The 22,659-nt window shown below is 41.7% G+C and overlaps 1 protein-coding gene across 3 annotated transcripts in view; it reads left to right on the top strand.

Moving 5' to 3' along the window:
- Positions 1–22,659, top strand: part of PSTPIP2 (proline-serine-threonine phosphatase interacting protein 2) — a 100,631-nt gene that overhangs the window by 65,837 nt on the left and 12,135 nt on the right. For all 3 annotated transcript variants that reach the window (XM_034943607.3, XM_008955630.4, XM_003830197.4), the window contains exons 4-9: positions 2,434–2,468; positions 7,056–7,162; positions 12,809–12,871; positions 18,810–18,908; positions 19,505–19,550; positions 20,517–20,596. In XM_034943607.3, coding sequence (XP_034799498.2) covers positions 2,434–2,468; positions 7,056–7,162; positions 12,809–12,871; positions 18,810–18,908; positions 19,505–19,550; positions 20,517–20,596 — 430 coding nt within the window. The remainder of the gene's footprint in view (positions 1–2,433; positions 2,469–7,055; positions 7,163–12,808; positions 12,872–18,809; positions 18,909–19,504; positions 19,551–20,516; positions 20,597–22,659) is intronic.

Raw genomic sequence — 22,659 nt, 5'->3', positions numbered from 1 at the left:
GATTATGAATGATGGGAGTGGTTGCATCTCCTGAGAATCTGTAATTATAAGCCAGTTCTCTTGCAGATTTGGAGCTCCAAAGTACCAAATTTCATCAGAGTGGTCTGAAGAATCCTAAGCTAAAAATTTAGTTTAGAGTGGTCCTGGGTGTCAACAGAAGCAATAAATAGCAGAATTAGACATGCAAAGACTGTAGATACTAGAACTAACAGATCTAAAAAACAAGTATGTATAGTATGTTTAAAGAAAATAAAAGAGTGAATTAAGAGCATGAGTAGGGTGACTTTCAGAAGTATTCAAGAAATTTTGAAAGGGAATCAGATAGAACTTATATAAATAAAATAGAAAATACTTAAAATAAAAATCCAGTAGATGAGATGCATTAAGTAACACATTAACTATAATTGAAGAGGGAATTCAAAAATTAGAAATGAAAAAATCAGGAGAGGCCGGGGACAAGGTTTGGGGAAATGTTGATCAAAGGATACAAAATTTCGGTTAGGAGGAATAAGTTCAGGAGATCTATTGTACAACACAATGACTGTAATAATAATGTATTATATTCTTGAAAACCACTAAGAGAGTAGATTTTAAGTGTTCTCATCACAAAAAGTGTAAGTACATGAGGTAATACATATGTAACTTTGCTCTATTGAACCATTCCACAAAGTACATATTTCAAAACATCATTTTGTACATGATAAATATATGCAATTTTTATTTGTCAAGTAAATAAATACATTTCAAAAAAGAAAAGAAATTATCTGGAATTCATCACAGAAAAAAAAATCAGAGGTTAAAAGTAAAGAAAAATTAAGAGACATGGAGAATAGGATGAGAAGGTCAATGCTGAGTTCCAGAAGAGAGAATAGAAACAATGAGAAGAAATTTTTAAAGCAACAGAGCTTGACAATTTTCTAGAATTGATGGGAACCATAAATCTTCTGATTCAGGAAGCAAAATTAATCCCAAGAATGATAAATTAAAAGGAAATTCACAAGTACACAAGAATAGTCAAACTGAGTAAGATCCAAGTTAATGAAAAAGTCCTAAAGGCATCCAGAAAGAGTGATTACCCACTAAGGAACATTTATTAGAGCAACAGCTGATTTTTTCAATAGCAATGATGAAGCCAGAGACTGCAGAATTATGTCTTTAAAATACTGAGAGGAAATAATTATCAACCTGTAAAAATTATTTTTCTTGGAGAAATTATTTTTCAAGAAAGAAGGAAAAATAAAGATGTTATCCAACAAAAAATTAGAGTTAACTGTGAGCAGATGTTCAATGAAGGAACTTCTAAAAAATATACTTCAGAAAGAAGGAAAATAATCCAGGACAAAAGGTCTGAGGTGCAAGAAGGAATAGTGAGCAAAGAATATGGCACATATGGATAAATCTAAACAGTTTGTAAATAAATGGTATTAATGTCAACTTGGGTGATTTAAAAAACAAAATGGAGCCAAAATATTGGACATTAAAAGCTTATAACTTGTTAGGAAGGATAATCAGAGTTAAAGCATTCTTAGGTATTTTATTGCTGAGGGTAAGTATAATACTAACCTTGAGTAAGCAGATTCTTCCTCTGTCAAGCCACCAGATGAGAATGCAGCATGGGCAATACCTTGATTGCAGCCTGTGATGCTCCAAGCACAGGATCCAGCTAAACCATATTCAGACTGGCAATCCACAGAACTGTGAGATAATAAATGTGTGTTGTTTTATGCTGCTAAGTTTGTCATGCAGCAGTAGAAGAATGGATACAATTTGTTTAATGTCTGTCTCCTCTATTAGACTCTGAGGTCTGGGATGAGGTCTGTCTTGTACGACTGATTAACCAACATCTGACGCAATGCCTGGCCCATGGTTTATGGTCAATAAATATATGATTATTGACTAAATGAATGTAAATGAGTGAAAAAGGAGGCAGTCAGGACTAGGTTTGAACCCTTCCTTTGTTGCCTTGTATTCATATTTTGAATTGCTATACTTTATTTATTTATTTTGAGATGGAGTCTTGCTCTGTTGCCCAGGCTGGAGTGCAGTGGTGCGATCTTGGCTCGCTGCAACCTCCACCTCACAAGTTCAAGTGATTCTCCTGCCTCAGCCTCCTTGCCATACTTTAAAGAATCACTGGTATTCTTATGAGAAAAGGATCATAACTCCTATCCTATCATCGGAGAAAATGAAACACAAAAGAGTTTTGGCATGTTGCTCTCCCCAAATGAACAGTGAAGAATTTCTTGTGCCTGGGATTGAGGAAACTGGACTTAAGAAGTCTTGGTCTTTTGCTGTCTCTCTAGCTCATGGGCAAAAATTGGTCTGTAGTTTCTAAGTTAAGATATGGGCAGAGAGAAGCATGCAAAGGCATTATAATAAGATTGTGCAGAGAATTTCCAGAACTGAAATTATATATGTGCTTGTTTTTTTTAGCACCCTGAAGCGGGCCCTTGAAGTCTTCAAGCAGCGTAAGTGATTTTTTTAAAAAAAAATGTATTCACTGCCCTTGACAAGCCCTGTGTCTGTCGTCAAAGGTGTGTTTTAATTTGAACAGCAGTTTCATAGTGGGTGAAAAAAAATTAGAGCAACTCCTAAGGTGAGACAAAGCTCTGCAGGCTCGAAATGAGCTGGAGAACCTGCACACCTGCACATCATGATGTGTGTTTGCCTTACTCAGAGCCATGCTTCTCACGCTTGCATGAGCATCAGAATCACCTGGAGGGCTTGTTATTGACACAGATTCCTGAGACCCATCCCCAGAGTTTCTGATTCAGGAAGTCTGGAGTGGGGCCTGGGAGTCTGCGTGTCTCTCGTGTTCCCAAGTGATGCTGAGGCCTCTGGTCCAGGGACCATGCTGGGAGAATGGTTGCCTCAGAGAATCGTCTATACTTCTTAGTTCTAACTCGGGGACACTGTCATCCAAGTGCTCCTCCCTAACCCCTGGTATGTTCTTATGCTCAGTCTGGTTTCCTTCTACCAGAGCCACCTCTACAGGGCTTCAGACTTTGGGACCCTGTTGTGAGTGTCTTGCCATTTCTCCCAGATCACCAAACATTTGTATCCAGAATAAAGTTAATTACAGTAAGCATCGAAGGAAATATTGTCATGATTCCCTCACCTTTTACTCTAATCTGCCTGTAGTCCCACCACTCACCTGGAACTGCTCTCTCCAAGGACACCAGCCCTTTGGGTCACTAAGTTTAGGGGACAATTTTGGGCCTCTTCTAGCTTGACTCTTCAACAGCATTCAGCACTGTGGTGCATTTCTTTCTTCTGGAAACCTGCATCCCTCTGACTCCCTTGGATTCTTCCTGCTTCTCTGGCTACTTCTCTGTCCCTTTCCATATTGCGGGTCCTCAGAGCTTGGTCCTAGCCCTTCTCAGTCTGCCTAGAAAAACATCCTCATCCCTGACACCAGCTGTCACCTTTACATGAAGAATGTACATATCCATATTTTCAGTCCAGAACTCTCTAAGGACCAGACCTTACATCCTGTTGCCTACCTAGTGTTTCTTCTTGGGTGTTTCAAAGGCACCTTAAATTCAAAATATTTGCAGCTGAACTCATGATCTTACAGGCTGATTGCCTAAGGAAGTTTCATATCTGTTTATTTTTATTTTTTTTAAAGTCAGGGCATCACTCTGTCACCCAAGCTGGAGTGCTGCACAGTCACAGCTCACTGCAGCCTCACACTCCCAAGGTTAAGCGATCCTCCAGGCTCAGCCTTCTGAGTATCTGGGCCCACAGGCATGCACCACTACATCTGGCTAATTTTTTACTTCTCATAGAGATGGGGTGTCACTATGTTGCCCAAACTGGTCTTGAATTCCTGGGCTCAAGTGATCTTCCTGCCTTGGCCTCCCAAAGTGCTGAGATTACAGGTATGAGACGCTGCGCTCAGCCATTGAGATCTGTCTTTTTAGAACCACATCCTGTTTTTTCCTTAAGAATTCTTATTTATTTATTCTTTTCTTCCCAGGGTCAGGATGCTATGTCCTAGAAATGATCCCTTTTGGCCTGGTGCGGTGCTCACACCTGTAATCCTAACGCTTTGGGAGGCCAAGGCGGGCAGGTTACCTGAGGTCAGGAGTTCAAGACTAGTCTGGCCAACATGGTAAAACTCCATCTCGACTAAAATACAAAAGTTAGCCAGGCGTGTTGGCATGTGCCTGTAGTCCCAGCTACTCCAGAGGCTGAGGCACGAGAATCACTTGAACCTGGGAGGTAGAGGTAGTAGTGAGCAGAGATCTTGCCACTGCACCCCAGCGTGGGCAACAGAGTAAGACTGTTTAAAAAAAAAAAAAAAAAAGATCCCTTCTTTACTCCTCTCCTTCAGCCTCTTAAGAGGAGAACCCAGTGGAAGGTAATTCCCTCCTGTTTGGATTTATTTTCTTGGTTTGAATCGGGTATTCTAATTTTATCAGACTTCTTGAGAATGGTAAAGGCTAATTTAGAAAGGAAATAGAAAGTCTTTGGAAATACCAATGTCACAGTTGTCAGAGTTCATCTCTGTTGGGGTGAAGTTCTATTTCCCTTCATCTCTTTGAGGCTAAGGAGTCATTTTCTTCCTGTGTTGGTCATCTTTGCTTTTCTTGGTATGAGAAATTATTATTTATTGATATGAGTCTGGAGGGGAAATGGAAGACATAAGTCATAGTGCCCTTAGCATCCTTTCTTAATTTCTCAGTTCTCATTTCCACTTTGTGGCCTTTGGTTACAACTGCAACTTGGAATTCAGCCAACAGATTTTTATTTAGCTCCTATTATTCTAATGTGATGACAAGCAGAAGTTGGGCGATCCAGGGTGAGGCACTGGCACTTTGGTTTTCAAGGGGTCCTATCCAGTTCTAATATTCTTCAGGCCTGTTACTCAGAACCTGCCTCTAAAGCTTTCTGTTTTTCAGAATACCTGGCCCTTCCAAGCTAAGGATTTTAACACAGCATAGTATGTTTAATGCTTGCTTAAAGTGTTTCTGTAGCTAGTTGAGTAGTTCTAGACATTTGTAAATATTAGCTAAATGTTCATATTAACTTTTTCATAGAAGGTGTCTTCTTCCCTCTGTAACTCATCAATGAATACATTTCTCAAAGTAGAGACAGTAACTTTTCACGTTCCTTATATGCACTGTGAGGCCAAGTATGGCATGGCCCAAAGTCAAACCTCAGCATAGGTTGGGTCTCCTAAATAATTTTTTTGGCTTTACTTTACTTGTTTTCTTTTTTTCTAAAAAAATAAGTTTTATTTTCTTATTAAAATAATATATATATTTATCTTAAAAATTCAAATGAGACAACTAACTGTAAAGAAGATAGTAAGCACTGGAATTTTCTTCTCAGTGATTGTCTCCAGACAGTTTAATGCAATTAAACATATATGTGTATAGTATATATGTGTTTATTCATATACATAAGTAGTATTATACCATGGCAGTGGTCCACAATTTCTGGGATGGGGCCAGATATGTTTTTACATTGTTTTTAAAATGAAAACAATCATTTTAAAATCATGCTAGTAGTTTGGTATATATTTCCAGACCTTTCTCTGTGCATTTACAACTCTCTCTCTCTTTTTTTGAGACGGAGTCTTGCTCTGTTGCCAGGCTGAAGTGCAGTGGCACGATCTCGGCTCACTGCAACCTCCACCTCTTGGGTTCATGCCATTCTCCTGCCTCAGCTTCCTGAGTAGCTGGGACTACAGGTGCCCACCACCATGCCCGGCTAATTTTTTGTATTTTTAGTAGAGACGGGGTTTCACCATGTTGCCAGAATGGTCTCAATCACTTGACCTCGTGATACACCCACCTCAGCCTCCCAAAGTGCTGGGATTACAGGCGTGAGCCACTGCGCCCGGCCAACTCTTTTTTAATTGTAGATGCACATATGCATATAGACGTGAATGAGTTTTTATGCTGTTATACTATACATCTCTCGCTATAGTTTGTTTTACTTAACAATATATCATAGACAGCTTTTCGTTTCAATTCATATAGATCTGCCTCATTCTTTTACATTTAAAAAATTTTGTCTCTAAAAAATGCCAAATTTCCTCCAGAAAGGTTGTGCTGTTTTTTTTTTCCCAACAGTGCTGTTTTGTCCCATGCTTGCCAATATCAAGAATATTTGTGTTTTAAAAATTTTGCCCAACTGAAAGGTTTGCATTTTAAAGTTTTGCATTTTTTTCAGTAGTTTTAAGGCTGGGTATATTTCCAAATGTTTATTGGCCATTTAGCCACTCTTTTTTGAATTTCATGTCTTTAACTGGTTTTTAAATACTGGAATATGTATTTTTCTTTTGATTTGTGGAAGCTCTTTTGATATAGCTAATTGCTCTTTGTTATATAAATTGCAAATATGTTTCCAGTTTGTCATGTATCTTTTAACCTTCTTCAAGGTTTTGATACCCACGAGTTTAAATTTTTTTCTTAGATCAATCTGACCATCTTTCAGTCTTTCTAGCTTTATCTGTCAGTCTCTTTAGCTTTAATGCCGTGCTTTGATTTGTTTTCTTAGAACAAGTATTTATTCTTTTCTTTTACAAAGGCAGGCCGTGCTCCTTGTATAGATCTTAAAAAATAAGGGGAAAAATCAGCAATAATCTTTCTACCCAGAGATAATTATTGGTAGCCAAAATTTTGGCATATGACCTTTCTTATAAACATTCAGGCTCATGAGACATTAGAGATGGAAGGAACCTTAGAGGTCATCTACAGAGAATGAAGAGTCAAATTTGAAATTGTGCTGGCTTTGGTAATGTCTCCTAGGATGTAACCTTCATGAAATGGAACTTTGGCTGCTTTTCTCCCTAGTCCTGGGCACCCTAGGTTAGTAACAGTAGTGGTAGGAGGCTAAGCTAAAGATCTTCTAGCTTTGATCTTGGTGGCCAGGGCTATGCTGGACATATGGAGAGGTTCAATACATGTTGGTGACCAAATGAAGTGATGTTGATTTTACCACTTACTCCAGTATTTTGTATATACATATTTATTTTGTATGATTTTATATATTTTAATTCAGACATATGTAGACCTTGATTTTTTTTAAATTCTTTTTTGCAGAAGTAGACAATGTGGCACAATGTCACATTCAGCTTGCACAGAGTTTAAGAGAAGAGGCCAGGAAGATGGAAGAATTCAGGGAAAAGCAAAAACTACAACGAAAAAAGGTTGGATTTGCATATGTGTTAAGGTGTTTCCTTTCCTCCTATAGAAAACCGCAGGCTTGTTTGTTCATTATACTCCTCAGCTCAGCTCCCACCATCATGTAATCATGACCTGAGAAATTACTTATTGGAGTCCCCACATGGGGACTCAATCCAGATGGGTATATGCATTTCTACACCCCAGGCCAGTTGTCCTTTTTTAAAGTTCACATAGGATTCAGAGGTCCAGCTTGCATTCCTCTTCAGGTCTGCTGCCGCTATTCAGACTATGAATGGAAAGGGGAACCCTCTGACTTCAATAGACTCTAGCACATCCCAGCTGGACGGCTCCTGAAACCACACTCCTCATCCTGGACAAGGCAATAGGGGAAGGGAGAAGTAGTGGAAGAGACTCCCGCTCCCCCTGAAGACCATAATGTAGTCCAACTACTCTACTGTACAAATGGGAAAACTGAAGCCCTGGGAACTCCGAGTACTCTTGTCTTCAAAGCAGCTATACATAGGCTCTTTTTCATTCATGAGATTTACTCTGACCAACTACATGGAAGAAGACAAGGGTGAACAAGAGTTAATAAAACTGACAAATATTTGGGATCAAGAAAAGAAGTCCAGGTTTATATCAAAGTGTTAGTTAGACTAGACCAGCCACAACTCTGTTCTCTTCTATTTTGTTCCTGAAAGACTGGATATTCAGGCTGATCCTGCAGCCATGTAGGGTCCTTACAGAATTTTTTTCTGTGTCTGGTTTTCAAGACTGGAACCTGGGCCTCACATGGGAGACAAGCTCTTCTCTATCTGGCACCCAAAGATGTCTAACCAGGTCTCCCGGCACAGCTCTGCGTGACTTTTGGTGACCTCTTTCACCCTGCCCGGGGGTCCCTTTGGAAACCTTTCCTTATCCTGGGCCTGAGCTTGCTGTCTGCAATGAGCATATCTGATAAGCAGCCAGCTGTTAAGGCTGATTCTACCTTGACCTCAGTCTCTGCAACTTTGCCTGTGGCTCTGGGTTGGAGTCTAGGTCCAGCTTCCCTGGCGGCCACTGGCCTCTATGGTGGGCAGCAGCATCCTAAGAGCCTGCCTGCCTTACCCCTACTGCTGTTTCACCAGCTGCTTTTAGCACACTACTGCCTCTTCCATCTTACACCTGTACTTGTGCTGTTCCTTTTACCAGGAAGGAAGGGTAGAAATGAACATGGGAACACCCTGTCAGATGCTTTGACATACTCTCTCAAGCTTGATGTATCAGGTTTGAGGAGTGCCTCTGACCTGAAGCCTTTTTCAGAGCAGAAATAGCATGTGTATTAAACCCATTGGATGGTCAGACCCTTTTGGCTGACATAGCCAGGACTGCTCACCCCTCTAGGGGAATTACAATTTTTCAGAATCAAAATTGCCTTAGACAACCAGAGTCTAGGCATGCATGACTTCCCCTCAGAGGAGAGGAGAATCATTTCCTTGCATGTTTTAAGTGCCCTCCTTGGTAGCCCTAGTCCTTTCAGGGAGAGTTTTGTTAATTTTGCAAGGTTTCTGAAACTTCCTCATCTTAATAAGCTACACAGACCAAATTATTTTAAGCTAGAACTGAACTCTGCTCTGAACTGTGTTAAGCAATAGTGTAAGTCACCTGTGCTCAGTCCCCTGCCACCCTCTAAGTTCCATTTATTCTGTGTGCTGTCTGCAGTGGGATAATACCTTCAAAGCTTTCTTTGAGAAGTCCACATTTTATTAATAAAATTGTAATTACTTGTGTCAAAATGAACTCTGGGTTTTACCACTTCCGTATTTAGCTAGTTTTTTTTTTTTTTTTTTTTTTTTTTTTACACCATAAAACTTTGGAAGAAAATGTGCCAATGCTAACTTCTCATTTTTCACTGGTCAGACACACGCTTTGGTCTTTCACTTCTTGGAAATTAAGCCATTTCCACTTAAGGAAAACCATCAGTTGGTTTCTTTTAATAAATGAGGGCACAAGAGGTGCAGGTCCTGGAAGGGCTGGCCAGAAGTTCATGGTATGGTCCCTCGCAGCTAATGTTTTATGAAGGTGGTGACCAAGACGTACATGGTCATCCTTCTCTCACTAAGCATGAGAGCAGGGCCAGATAGACGGATGTGACCCAGGAATCATGGTAAAGCGTGATGTGCCTTACATGATGGGGGGGAGGAAGGCGCTATCTGAACACACAGTGGGAACACGTAATGTCATCTGGAGGCTTGGGAAGGCCTCCCGAAAGAAGGACATTGATGCTAAAACCAGTGGGGTGAAAGGCTGTATAGAGGAGTGAGATACTCACCCCAGGGGGTTGGCAGGGTAGGGAGGGGTCTTAGGAGCCATTCTCAGCGGTATTGACACTTGAGGGTCATGAGGTTTCTTCCCCAGTCCATAACTGTCTGTAGCATGACAATGACAACACATGATCAGACACTCTGTACTCTGGCGCCCACATGGTTTTATCACCTCAGCTAAGATTGGGATGGTCATGGGAGAGTTTCGTGCTGCCTGTGTGGAGAGCGGTCTCCAAAGAAAGGAACCTCCGTGGTTACAGAGGCGATGCTTCCAGTTTTTAGAATACAGCTTAAGGCTGGGCAAGGTGGCTCACAACTCTAATCCCAGCACTTTGCCGAGGTGGGCGCATCACCTGAGGTCAGGAGTTTGAAACCAGCCTGGCCAACATGGCAAAACCCCGTCTCTACTAAAAATACGAAAATTAGCCAGGTGTGGTCGCTCATGCCTGTAATCCCAGTTACTCGGGAAGCTGAGGCAGGAGAATTGCTTGAAACCGGGGTGGGGGGTGGGCAGAGATCACACCACTGCACTCCAGCCTGGGCAACAGAGTGAGACTCTGTCTCAAAAAAACAAAAAATAAAAATAAAAAATAGAATACAGCTTGAGTGTGAGTAGAGAGAAAAACGGGCCATGAAGCAGCTATTCCAATAGTCTCTCTCAGGGTTATAGGGGTCACTTGCAAGTTTCCTCTTCCTTTCTCCCTCTCTTGCCTTTCCCCACCCTATGGCAGAGATGGTTGTGTTTCTGCATTCCTTTGTGTTATCAGTAATAAAACCCAATCACATTTCCATTGGATTTGGTCTGAGCAGAAAGTCTGAGTCTCAGAAGAGACACTGCCCTGAGGAGCTCTGAAAGGGCACCTTTGGCTCACTGGGGTCACCACAAATGTCACCCTATAAGTGAATATGGACACAAGGACACATAAATCCAGGTAGTGTAGCAGACAGAGCTGGACCTGATGTCTCTGCCACTAACTCACGAGTGACCTTGAGCAAAGCATCTCACCTCTTGGGCCCCAGGGTCCACGCCTGTCAGGTTATGGAGGTGGATGGATGCTTTCTAGATTCCTACCAAGTTTCAAAGGCCAGGAATCCTTGAAGGCAGAGACAGGAATGATAGGAGGTGAACAGGGTTGGCTGGTGGTGGAATGTTGCAGCCACCTGAGAGGTGTTTGAAGCAAGTGTTATGTAGATCTTACAGGTAAGGTGGCCTAGCTGGGGCCACAAAATATAATATAGTAGCAGCTCCCAACTATAAGAGTGGCCATATGTATATTCACACTAGAAAAGACCTTGGAATAGACCAACGTTGCTAACTGATCTGCTCTGTGTAGCCTGGGAAAATTGGGAACCATTATTAAATAAATAAACCCAGCTTCTCCTCCTGGCAGAGGGACACAGTCATGCATGTGAACCGCAGGTTCCTGACTGCAGTGGCAGGGATCTGCCGTGTGTCTTTCCATGCTGGGCTCCTCTTGGAACCTTGTCTATTCTCTATGTCTCTGCTGCCTTCGCCATTAGCAGGCGAATGGCCAGCACCTGGCACCTGACTTTCACATGGGCTGGAAGATGACTGCTGGGTTTTCTGAGGGCTCCTTTGAAGCTCCTCCAAGGGAATTTCATGTACTCCACAAAGCTCATATTTGAAGTGAGACCATTCCCAATATTCCTTCCAGATATCTTCAAAATTCTTCTAACAATGTTTATGTGTTATGGTAGCAGACAAAAACTTAAGTTTTCTCTGTCTGGAAGGAACTACATTTGAATTTTATTTTCAATGTTATATCATTTTTGCACAACGTTAGTGTCATTGCTCATTTTGAATTTTCGCATCTTTTCGTTGTTTACAGTTTGGTTTTATAGAGCTATCATAAGGATAATGACAATTTGGGTAATAATGAGAAACAAAAGAGCACTGGAGTCAGGGCTACTGGGTTCAAATTTCAATTCTATTACTTGCTGACTGTGTTACTTTGGTATGTTAATCAACTTCAGTACCATCAGGAAAATGGGAGTGATAGTACTCACATAGTTGTGATGCATGAAAACTGCTTAGCGTGTAAGTGCTTGATAAATGGAAGCTACTATAATTATGTCTGGAAGGTACATCTTTATTATTAACACCATTATTTTTGCTAACAAGTATTAACAGCACAGCCACAATAAAGAATTTACTCCCAAGCGAGGCATTTACCTCACTTGGATGAGGTATAAAAAGTAGCAGGGAGGCCAGGCACAGTGGCTCATGACTGTAATCCCAGCACTTTGGGGGGCCGAGGTGGGTGGATCATGAGGTCAGCAGTTCGAGACCAGCCTGACCAACATGGTGAAACCCTGTCTCTACTCAAAATACAAAAAAATTAGCTGGGCGTGGTGGCGGGTGCCTGCAATCCCAGTGACTTGGGAGGCTGAGGCAGGAGACTCGCTTGAAACCAGAAGGCGGAGGTTGCAGTGAGCTGAGATTGCACCACTGCACTCTAGCCTGGGCATTAAGAGCAAAACTCTGTCTCAAAAAAAAAAAAAAAAAAAAAAAAAAAGTAGCAGGGCTGAGCATGGTGGCTCATACCTGTAATCCCAGCACTTTGGGAGGCCGAGCCAGGTGGATCACTTGAGGTCAGGAGTTTGAGACCAGCCTGGCCAAGAAGGTGAAACCCCATCTCTACTAAAAGTGCAAAAATTAGCCAGGTGTGGTGGTGCAGGCTTGTAATCCCAGCTACTCTGGAGGCTGAGGCACGAGAATTGCTTGAACCCAGGAGGCAGAGGTTGTAGTCAGCTGAGATCATGCCACTGCACTCCAGCCTGGGTGACAGAGTGAGACTCTGTCTTAAAAAATAAAAAAATAGAATAAAAGAGTAACAGAACAACTTCTTTTAGTTGTCTTACAAATTCTTTTTTCCTTCATACTGCCCGGGCACCCTGATGGTCATGGATGTGTCACTGATGGGCTGCAGAAATGAATGTTTACAAGTACTGAATTTAACTGTGCTGATGTATACTTATAGAATAAAGACCTCTTTTAAAATATAAATGGCACTTTAACAAAAGTTTTAAAATTCCTTTTTGAAACCAAAGTTCCTTGATTCAAGATTTTACTGAAGAGACTGCTCTAAGGTGATCAGTGAGTCTCCACGGTGTCTGAGAGTTCAGGCTTTGGTGTTTGCCTGCACAAGTTCAAAGATGGGCCCCGTTATTAGCTAGGAATAAGAGCTTGGGCAAATTGTTTGGTCTCTTTTCTCTGAAGATTGTGAAATGTGGGTAATCATTTTGAACACTTAACCCTCAAGATAAGCTGGTATTGATAATGATTTCTGTTTTTATTAATAATGATTTATGTTTTTATTAAGAGTGTTTATGATCTCTTTACAGACAGAGCTCGTAATGGATGCTATCCATAAACAAAAGAGCTTACAATTCAAGAAAACCATGGATGTGAGTCACATTTTATAGTCTTTTTTGGGATAATGGTGACATTTTCTGAAATCCTGTGCTGTGTATGAACATATTCCTACTCAAATAACATTTCAAAAATGTTATTATTTATTAGTGCAGTGTTTTAGGGAAAACAACCTTAAATGCTTTGGGTTTTCTTTTTTATTGTTGTTGTACATATTATTACATTACCCAGAGATTAAGTTCAGTACCCAATAGTTATCTTTTCTGCTCCTCTCCCTCCTCTCACCCTCCCTCTCAATTAGAACCCAGTGTCTGTTATTTCCTTCTTTATATTCATAAGTTCTTATCATTTAGCTCCCACTTATAAGTGAGAACATGTGGTATTTGGTTTTCTGTTCCTGCATTAGTTTGCTAAGGACGATAGCCTCCAGTTCTATCCATGTTTCCTCAAAAGACATGATTTCATTCTTTTTTATGGTTGCATAGTATTCCATGGTGTATATGTACCACATATTCTTTATCCAGTCTGTCATTGACTGGCATTTAGGTTGATTCTGTGTCTTTGCTATTATGAACAGTGCTGCAGTGAACATTCACGTGCATGTGTCTTTAGGGTAGAATGCTTTATATTCCTCTGGGTGTATACCCAGTAATGGGATTGCTGGGTCAAATGGTAGTTCTGCTTTTAGTTCTTTGAGGAATCTCCATACTGCTTTCCACAATGGTTGAACCAATTTATACTCCCACCAACAGTGTATAAGGTTTTTCTTTTTTTAAGGCCTTGGAAAGATTGAAAGTGACACTAGATAGTGGAAATGCAACAGGGTTATCTTTCTGGTAACCTGAGAAAATATAGCAAGTCAGTTCAAATATTTTAGGCAAAGATACAAAAACATATATAGTGTACAATACCCTTTATCTTGTTGAATTTGCAATTTTACCCTGTTACTATTTTGAATCTTGATTGCTTACCTATTTTATTGAGTGATCCCTTTCTGTTTTAAGATATCTGAAAATTATAAAAACTTTTCCTTTAAGTAATTTATTTAAAAAATGCTTGGCAAGACAGAGATTGGACAAGTTGCTAGAAATCTCTCTCTAGCTTTTATGAATCTGTTGACTCTGGATACAACAAACTCTGTTATTAGAACATATATGACTCCATCTTGACACCGAAGTATCATCATGATGTTCTATGAGTAGGATGTAATAGGGAAGTGTCACCAGTGTTGATAGCATATGCAATCTGTTCTGCTGCATTCTTTTTCTCTTTGATGCAGAAATCCCTCAAAAACAATTGATAAATAGGGAATGATGTCAGTGTAATACAGAAATAGTGTTAGTTGATAGATGATTTTTCCCAGACCTTTTTATATTTTAAACAATCTGGGGCAAGATTTTTTATAATTAAAGAGAAAGGCTTATCAAAATATAACTTTCTGGCTGGGTATAGTGGCTCACACCTGTAATCCCAGCACTTCGGGAGGCCGAGGCGGGTGGATCACCTGAGGTCAGGAGTTCGAGACCAGCCTGGCCAACATGGCAAAACCGTGACTCTACTAAAAATACAAAAAAAAAAAAAAAAATTAGCTGGGCGTGATGGTGTGCGCCTGTAATCCCAGCTACTTGGGAAATCGAGGCAGGAGAATCGCTTGAACCCAGGAGGTGGAGGTTGCGGTGAGCCGAGATCACACTATTGCATACTCCAGCCTGGGCAACAAGAATGAAACTCTGTCTCAAAAAAAAAAAAAAACTCTGAAAGGTGGAGAGAAGAAGGCACACTGGCTAGTGACCTTGGACTCAAAGAACAACCTGACAAGGGTTCCCTGGGCTTTCTTTTTGCCTCATTTATCATAGACTGAGTGCCAAAGAAGCAGGCATTCCAGAAATGCCAATGGTCGTAGGCCAAAAATTAAAAAAAATTTAAAAAAAAAAGCTCCAAGAAAAACCTGTTCTCTCTAACCAAAAGACCAGAAAAGGGGCAGCCTAGCAGGACAGAAACTTTAGAAAATAACCATTCTACTGCGGCCAAACACCACGTAAAAAACCTGGGTACCCACCTCCACACATCAGCAAAGGCCAAGTGGAGAGTCTAAACTTCCACCACACCAGGCTGTGGAGAGCACCCAACTCCCCTGCCAAGGTGGCAACAGAGAACAAATAGGGGACCAGGACTTTCACTCCCACCAGGAGGTAACAGAGCCTCCTCTACACAGTGTTATTGGGAGCTATGTGGGGAACCCTGACTTCCACCTGCACCGGGAAATAATGATGTACACCCTCTCCCTCCTGGGATGGTGTCTAAGGCGGTCTAGTGGAGAGTGAGAATTTTAACCACTTTCCAGTAGTAACTGGGTCACACACACTCTGTGGTGTCAGTGGAGACCAAGGAGGGGAAACCTGGACTTTCACACTCACATGGCAGTAATGAGATGATGCCTCACCTTCCCCTGCTGGAGTGGTGTCCTGAGGAAGCTAGCTAAAACAGAAGCCTTAAATAAAATCCAGAGTCTTGTAACATAATACCAAAAATTCCCCCAAATCAATCAAATATCACTCTTCATACCAGAAAGATATGAAACTGCATGAAAAGAAAGACAATCAATAGCTGCCAAGATCTAGATAACAGAGATGTTGGAATTATGTGACGAAGATTTTACAGCATCCACTATCAAAATATTCAGCAAGCAATTACAAAGACACTTTTTTTGAGTTGGAGGTTCTCACAATGTTGCCCAGGCTGGCCTTGAATTCCTGGGCTCAAGTGATTCTCCCACCTCAGCCTCCTGAGTAGCTGGAATTACAGGCATGTGCCACTACACCTGATTCACACTTGAAACAAATGAAAGAAACAAAGAAAGGACTGGCAAAGAAATAGAAAAGCTCAGCAAAGAAATAGAAGATATAAAGATGAACCAAATGGAAATTTTAGAACTGAAAAATATAATAATCAAAATTTTAGAAAATTTAAACCCAATATGTGGGCTTAAGAAGAGAATGGAAGAGACAGAAGAAAGAATTGGTTAACTGGAAGACAGAATAATATAAATTACCAGACATGAACAACAGAGAGAAAATAAGCTGAAAAAAATTAACAGAGCCTCAGGGACTTTTTGCACTATAAGAAAAGATCTAACACTAATGTCTCTGTGATACTAGAAGGTGAGGAGAAGGAAGGTGGGCTGAAAAAGCCCAGCTTTATGTCATTATTTGAAGAAATAATGGCTGAAAAATTTCCAAATTTAGCAAAAGACATAAATCTGTATATCCCAGAGGCTGATTAAACTGTAAACAAGATAAACCCAAAGAAATCCATACCAAGACATATAATCGAACTTCTGAAAACTAAATGAGAGAGAAATGACACCTTCACTAAACGGGAAAACCTAAAAGGGAAAACCAATGACAGCAGATTTCCTATTAGAAACCATGGAGACTATGAGGAAGTGGCCCAACGTATTGCAAATGCTGAAAGAAAAGAACTGTTAACACATAACCCCATATCCAGTGAAAATATCTTCTAAAACTGAAGGGGATGATAGCATGATATGGTGATTATAGTCAATAATCACTTAATTATATATTTTTAAACAACTTAAAGAATGTAATTGGATTGTTTGTAACTCAAAGAATAAATGCTTAAGGGGATGGATGCCCCATTCTCCATGATGTGCTTATTTCGCATTGCATGCCTGCATCAAAACATCTCATATACCCCATAAGTATATAAACCTACTATGTACCCACAAAAATTTTTTTAAATTAAAAAAAATAATGAAAGGGAGACAGAACATAGAATGGTGGTTGCTAAGGGCTGGGGAAAGAAGAAGTTGAGATGTTATTGTTTAACGGGCATAGAATTTCAGTTTTATAAGATAAAAAGAGTTTCGGAGATGGATGGTGGTGATGGTTATGTAACTTTATAAATGTATCTAATACCACTGAATTGAACACTTACAGTGGTTACAATGGGAGAAAATATGCAAATTATTCATCTGACAAGAGACTAATACCCAAAATACACAAGGAACTCAAACAACTCAACAGCAAAGAGAAAAACAAACAATTGGTTAAAAAAATGGGCAACGGATCTGAGTAGACATTTCTCAAAAGAAGACATACAAATGGCAAACAAATATTTTTTTAATGCTCAACATCACTAATCATCAGAGAACTACAACTTAAAACCACAATGAGATACCATCTCACCCCAGTTAGGATGGCTGTTATCAAAAAGACAAAAAATAACAAATGCTGACAAGGATTTAAAGAAAAAGGAACTCTTACACATTGTTGGTGGGAATGTAAACTAGTACAGCCACTATGGAGAACAGTATGGAGATTTCTCAAAAAACTACAAATAGAATTACTATATGATCTAACAGTCCCACTGCCAGGTATTTATCCAAAGGAAAGGAAATCAGTAGATCAAAGGGTTTATTTCACTTAACATAATGTCCTCCAGGCTTATCCATGTTGCCACTGATGACAGGATTTCATTATTTTTATAGTGGAGTAGTGTTCCATTGTGTATATATGCCGTATTTTCTTTATTTATCTTAGTCAACCATTCTTTCTCATCATTTTTATTTATTAGCTAACTGTTTGATTCACAGCTTTGTTGGTTTTCTTCCCACTTCCTGGAATTAAGATAAAGCAGCTTTGGTGTTTAAAAAAGGCTTTGCTTTCACAGTTGAAACAGAAAATTATTTTTATGATTCACTAATGATTATAGTTTGTGAACTGTTTCCATAATACTGGTGGCAATGGTAGCACACGATAGACCATGGCCTACGTTTAAACTACATAAAACAGAATTCTTTAAATAAAAAAAGAACACTGGCTGGGTGCAGTGGCTCATGCCTTTAATCCCAGCACTTTGGGAGGCCGAGGCGGGTGGATCACCTGAGGTCAGGAGTTCGAGACCAGCCTGGCCAACATAGTGAAACCCTGTCTCTACTGAAAACACAAAAATTGGTGGGGCATGATGTTTGCTTGCCTGTAGTCCCAGCTACTAGGGAGACTGAGGCAGGAGAATCGCTTGAACCCAGGAGTCAGAGGCTGCAGTGAGCCGAGATTGCACTACTGCACTCCTGCTTGTGTGACAAAGCTAGACTCTGTCTCAATAAATAAATAAATAAGGAACATGACTATCTTTAAGCAAAATAAATGATGGCATTGGTAACCTGCCGGCTGTTCACATGCTGTGGTGAATATTGAGGCCTCGTTAGAATTAGAGTGAGTTGGTGCCAAATAACCAAGTGTTTGTACAGGCATTCTTAGGATTATGAATGTTTCATAAATTTTAGACCGCACGTTTTAGAGTTACGTAACTATTTTAATTGTTATTGTTGTTGTTATTGTTATTTTGAGACAGAGTCTCACCCTTTCGCCCAGGCTGGAGTGCAGTGGCATGATCATAGCTCACTGCAGCCTTGAACTCCTGGGCACAAGCGACCCTCCCAGCTCAGCCTCCCAAGTAGCTGGGACCACAGGTGTGTGCCACCATGCCTAGCTAAGTTTTGTGTTTTTTGTAGAGATGGGGTTTCATTCACTTTGCCCAGGCTTGTCTTGAACTTCTGGGCTCAAGCAATCCACCCACTTAAGCCTCTCAGAGTGTTGGGATTATAGGCGTGAGCCATGGTGCCTGGCCTTAATTTTGTCTATTTCAAATTCCATCTTTCGTTTCAGTCCATCTTTAAAGCTCATGTACTTTATGTTGCCAAATAGGAGCTATTACTTCCTTGATCATGTTGCCACTATTACATAATTTGAAAAAGGGCTAGAGAGAGAGAGTGAGCTTTCAAAGACTGATAAGAAAAAGCATCTGCCCTCTGGGAGCCCATGGCTTAGTGACAATCAGAGCACTAATCAGACGGCCCTGTCCATGCTGGACTTCCTGGGCCAAGGGGGCTGCATTTCATGGTTACACTCTGTTCATTTGTTTTGGTTCTCTTTGTTCATAATGACAAAGGCAAAGAAGAACTATGAGCAGAAATGCCGAGACAAAGATGAGGCAGAACAGGCCGTGAGCCGGAGTGCCAACCTGGTGAACCCGAAGCAACAAGAAAAGGTACCCGGGAGGGCTAACAACCCGAAAAATCTGAGACTGACCTATGTCAGGCTAAAGCCAATTATGAATCTTCATAAGAAATGAACCTGTACCCTAAACCCCTGGCAATATCTTCCTTCATGTATTGGGGGTCTTCTGAACCTGAAAAACCACTGCCACATATTTGGGGGTTAGGGGAAGAGCGATAGAAGCATGGCTATGAGGGAGGGAGATGGGGTGATAAGAGGTTGGAGGGGTTTCCCAGTTGTTGTCATTTTTCTTAAAGACTCAGCTCATGTATTCTTTGTAGTCAGGCTGCCTTTTGCTTGGGTGGATTACAAATTTAACTTTGTAAAATCTAGATACAAGATTTCTGCAACCAGAGGGCTGGGTGTGTCTTTAGGAAGACACTGGGCAAGATGCTTTATGGATATTTTCCAAGACTGATAAGATTGCAGGGCACGTTGAATGATTTGCTCACGAGGGAAATGTACACAGGACTTGCACTAGACCTGGTCTCTTCATAGTTACTGCTTTTCAATCTGTTTTGCCTATGGAAGCCTTGTCCAGCATTCCCAATGCTTGCTCTTTTTTTGTTTGTTTGTTTGTTTTCACAGCTTTTTGTGAAACTGGCAACTTCAAAGACCGCAGTAGAGGACTCGGGTGAGGGGGCAGTTCCTACGGATGGGGGAGGGTTGCTGGTGGGGTTTACGTTATCCTAAATGTGTCCCTGAGAAAGGGAGTTTTATATACCTTAAAGAGAGAATATATGGATATTCAGCAGGATTAGTGAGATATCAGAAGGGAAAAAGGGAGGAAGGAAGGGAGAGAGTAAGGAAGGGAGGGAGGAAAGGAAAGAAGAGGAGAGAGGAAGGGAGGGTGTATTAGAACCCCGGAAGGTGGGAGGAGGCTATGAGGCCACTGTTTCTGGCTTCTGTCTGCTTAGATCTTGCTGCCTTACATGGGAGTGAGATGGTGGAGTCATGTGGTAGCGGCTTTGCAATCAGGTGCTTCCTCTGATGTATCTGGTGCATCTATCTAAAAGACCATTTCAGCCCCGGTAGCTCTTATCTGCTGTGAAACAGCCAAGCTGCAAGGCCTTGTTATCACTGAAATCTAAGACCCAAACCAGGCATTTGCAAAAGCTTCTAATTCCCAGAATATCCTGCAGGAAATATCCCTCATGACTGTGGTGGTTATGTACATCTTAATCTCTACATTTGAAACTAAAGTAACTTGGTGCCCCTTTAGGGCTCAAGGTAGTTCTCTTCTCTGCATCCTTCATCAGACAATTTTGAAAATGAAAAGCGATGGGAAATACTGAGGTGGAATTACACAAACAAAACCCTGGCTGAGGTTTCTTATCAGCTTTCACTTCTTCCTTAGAACCTTTCTTTCTCAATGTTAGGTCCAATGTTTAAAAAGAAAGTGATACCCTCCTTTGCCTACTTCACCAAATATGATGAGGGTGAGAGATGCAATAACTCCCAGTGCTCAGAGTCCTGGGGGCCTTGTGAGCTCAGCACAACTCGGATGAGTTTCTTTTGCCATCTGAGACGAGCCTGTGGGTGTATCTGCGAGCCACCTTCCTGTCTAGTTTCTGACCCAGGTCTCTCCCTTCTGTTGCAGACAAAGCATACATGCTGCACATCAGCACCCTGGATAAGATCCGAGAAGAGTGGCAGAGTGAGCACATCAAGGCCTGCGAGGTACCCGTAACCGGAAGCTGCTCAGGACTGGGGTGGGTTGGGGGGAGGTGTGTGTGTAACAGGAAGCTGCTCAGGATGGGGGGGAGGGGAGGGAGGGAAGGGGGGGAGTGGGGCAGGGGGTGGGGGGTGGGGGAGGACGGGGGGGGCGGGAGGTGGGTCTTCTGCCCAGAACCTGGAGAGTCTACTTTTGTAGAAATGATCTGCCCCGATTCTCATAGGGTTACAGAGCTTGAGGGCAAATTAGAAATCAGAAATTTGGCCAGGCACGGTGGCCCATGCCTGTAATCCCAGCACTTTGGGAGGCCGAGGCGGGTGGATCACCTGAGGTCAGGAGTTCAAGACCGTCTGGCCAACATGGTGAAACCCTGTCTCTACTAAAAATACAAAAATTAGCCGGGTGTGGTGGCACACACCTGTAATCCCAGCTACTCTAGAGGCTGAGGCAGGAGTATAGCTTGAACCTGGGAGGCGGAAGTTGCAGTGAGCCAAGATAGTGCCATTGCACTCCAGCCTGGGCGACAGAACAAGACTCCGTCTCCAAGAAAACAAACAAACAAAAAAAGAAATCAGAAATTTAAGTGAAGAATGGAAGGAACTGGAATAGTTTTCCCCAAACCTTGTCTGCCTCATCCCCATCCTGACCATGCTGTCCAACAGTTCAAATTTTAGTCTAATGTTGGGTTAGCACAAGCATAGAATAGCTGAATCAGTTAATGGTCGATTAAGTAATTATCTTTGGAGAGCCTGGCCTTAATAGGCTCTAAAGGGAATGCCGACAGCAAGTGAGCAGGCTTTGGAGATTTGTTTGTTTGCTTTTTGTTTTGAGTCTGGGTCTCACTCTGTCTCCCAGGCTGGAGTGCAGTGGCATGATCAGAGCTCACTGCAGCCTGAAACCCCATGAGCTCAAGTGAAGTAGATGGGACTACAGGCGTGCACCACCACGCCTTGTTAATTATTTATTATTTATTTTATTTTTAAAGAGACAGGGTCTTGCTCTGTTGCCCAGGCTGGTCTTGAGCTCCTGGGTCTCAAGCAATCCTTCCACCTTTGCCTCCTGAGTTGCCAGGGTTACAGGCATGAGCCACCGTGCCTGGCTGGAGGGTTTTCTTTTTTTTTTTTTTTTACTCTCCTCATACCTTCAATTTCACCACTGCTCCCTTTCTTTTGCAGCAAATGACCTCACAATTTCCAAGAGAAAATAAAAAACATAACTTGGAAGCTTCCTTAAGTTTCTGTCACCCCGCCTACACATTTTCTTCCAGTGGTTCTCAAAGTGAGGTCCTAGGACTGGTAGCATCAGCATCACCTGGGAACTTGTTAGAAATGCAGGTTCTCAGACCAACCTCAGACCTATCGAATCAGAAACTCTGGGGGTAAAGCCCAGCAATCTCTGTGCTAATAAGCCTTCCAAGTGATTCTGATGGGAATTCAAGTATAAGAATCATTGACAGACACGCCTGCCCCACTCCTTTTTTCCTGTTAGCACAGAAAAGGGGCTGTTCCTTCCTTGTTCAAGATCTTTTTTCATCCAGCTTGCTTTTCCCCACCTGCTTGGGCATGGAGAACTTGTCAACTTCTGTTATCTTGCACACAGACTCAACTCTCTCCTAGCTTTAAAATCCACCAGTTCAGCCAGGCATGGTGGCTGCTAATGCCTGTAATCCCAGCACTTTGGGAGGCCAAGGCAGGCAGATCACCTGAGGTCAGGAGTTCAAGACCAGCCTGGACAACATAGTGAAACCCAGTCTCTACTAAAAATACAAAAATTAGCTGGGTGTGGTGGCAAGCACCTGTAATCCCAGCTACTTGGGAGGCTGAGGTGGCAAGCACCTGTAATCCCAGCTACTTGGGAGGCTGAGGTGGGAAAATCACTTGAGCCCGGGAGGTGGAGGCTTCAGTGAGCTGAGATCATGCCACTACGCTCTAGCCTGGGCAACAGAGTTAGACTCCATCTCAAAAAAACCCAAAAAGCAAAAAACAAAACCAGCAGTTCTTACTTTCTATCTACGACCCCTACTACCCCCGCCCTTCTTCACAGCCACGCTGTTTGAAGGGGTTGTCTC

This window comes from Pan paniscus, chromosome 17 (assembly GCF_029289425.2).
Source record: "Pan paniscus chromosome 17, NHGRI_mPanPan1-v2.0_pri, whole genome shotgun sequence".
Classification (NCBI taxonomy): Eukaryota; Metazoa; Chordata; class Mammalia; order Primates; family Hominidae; genus Pan; species Pan paniscus.
Note: the sequence above shows the minus strand (reverse complement) of the source record. Positions and strands in the feature narration are given on the sequence as shown.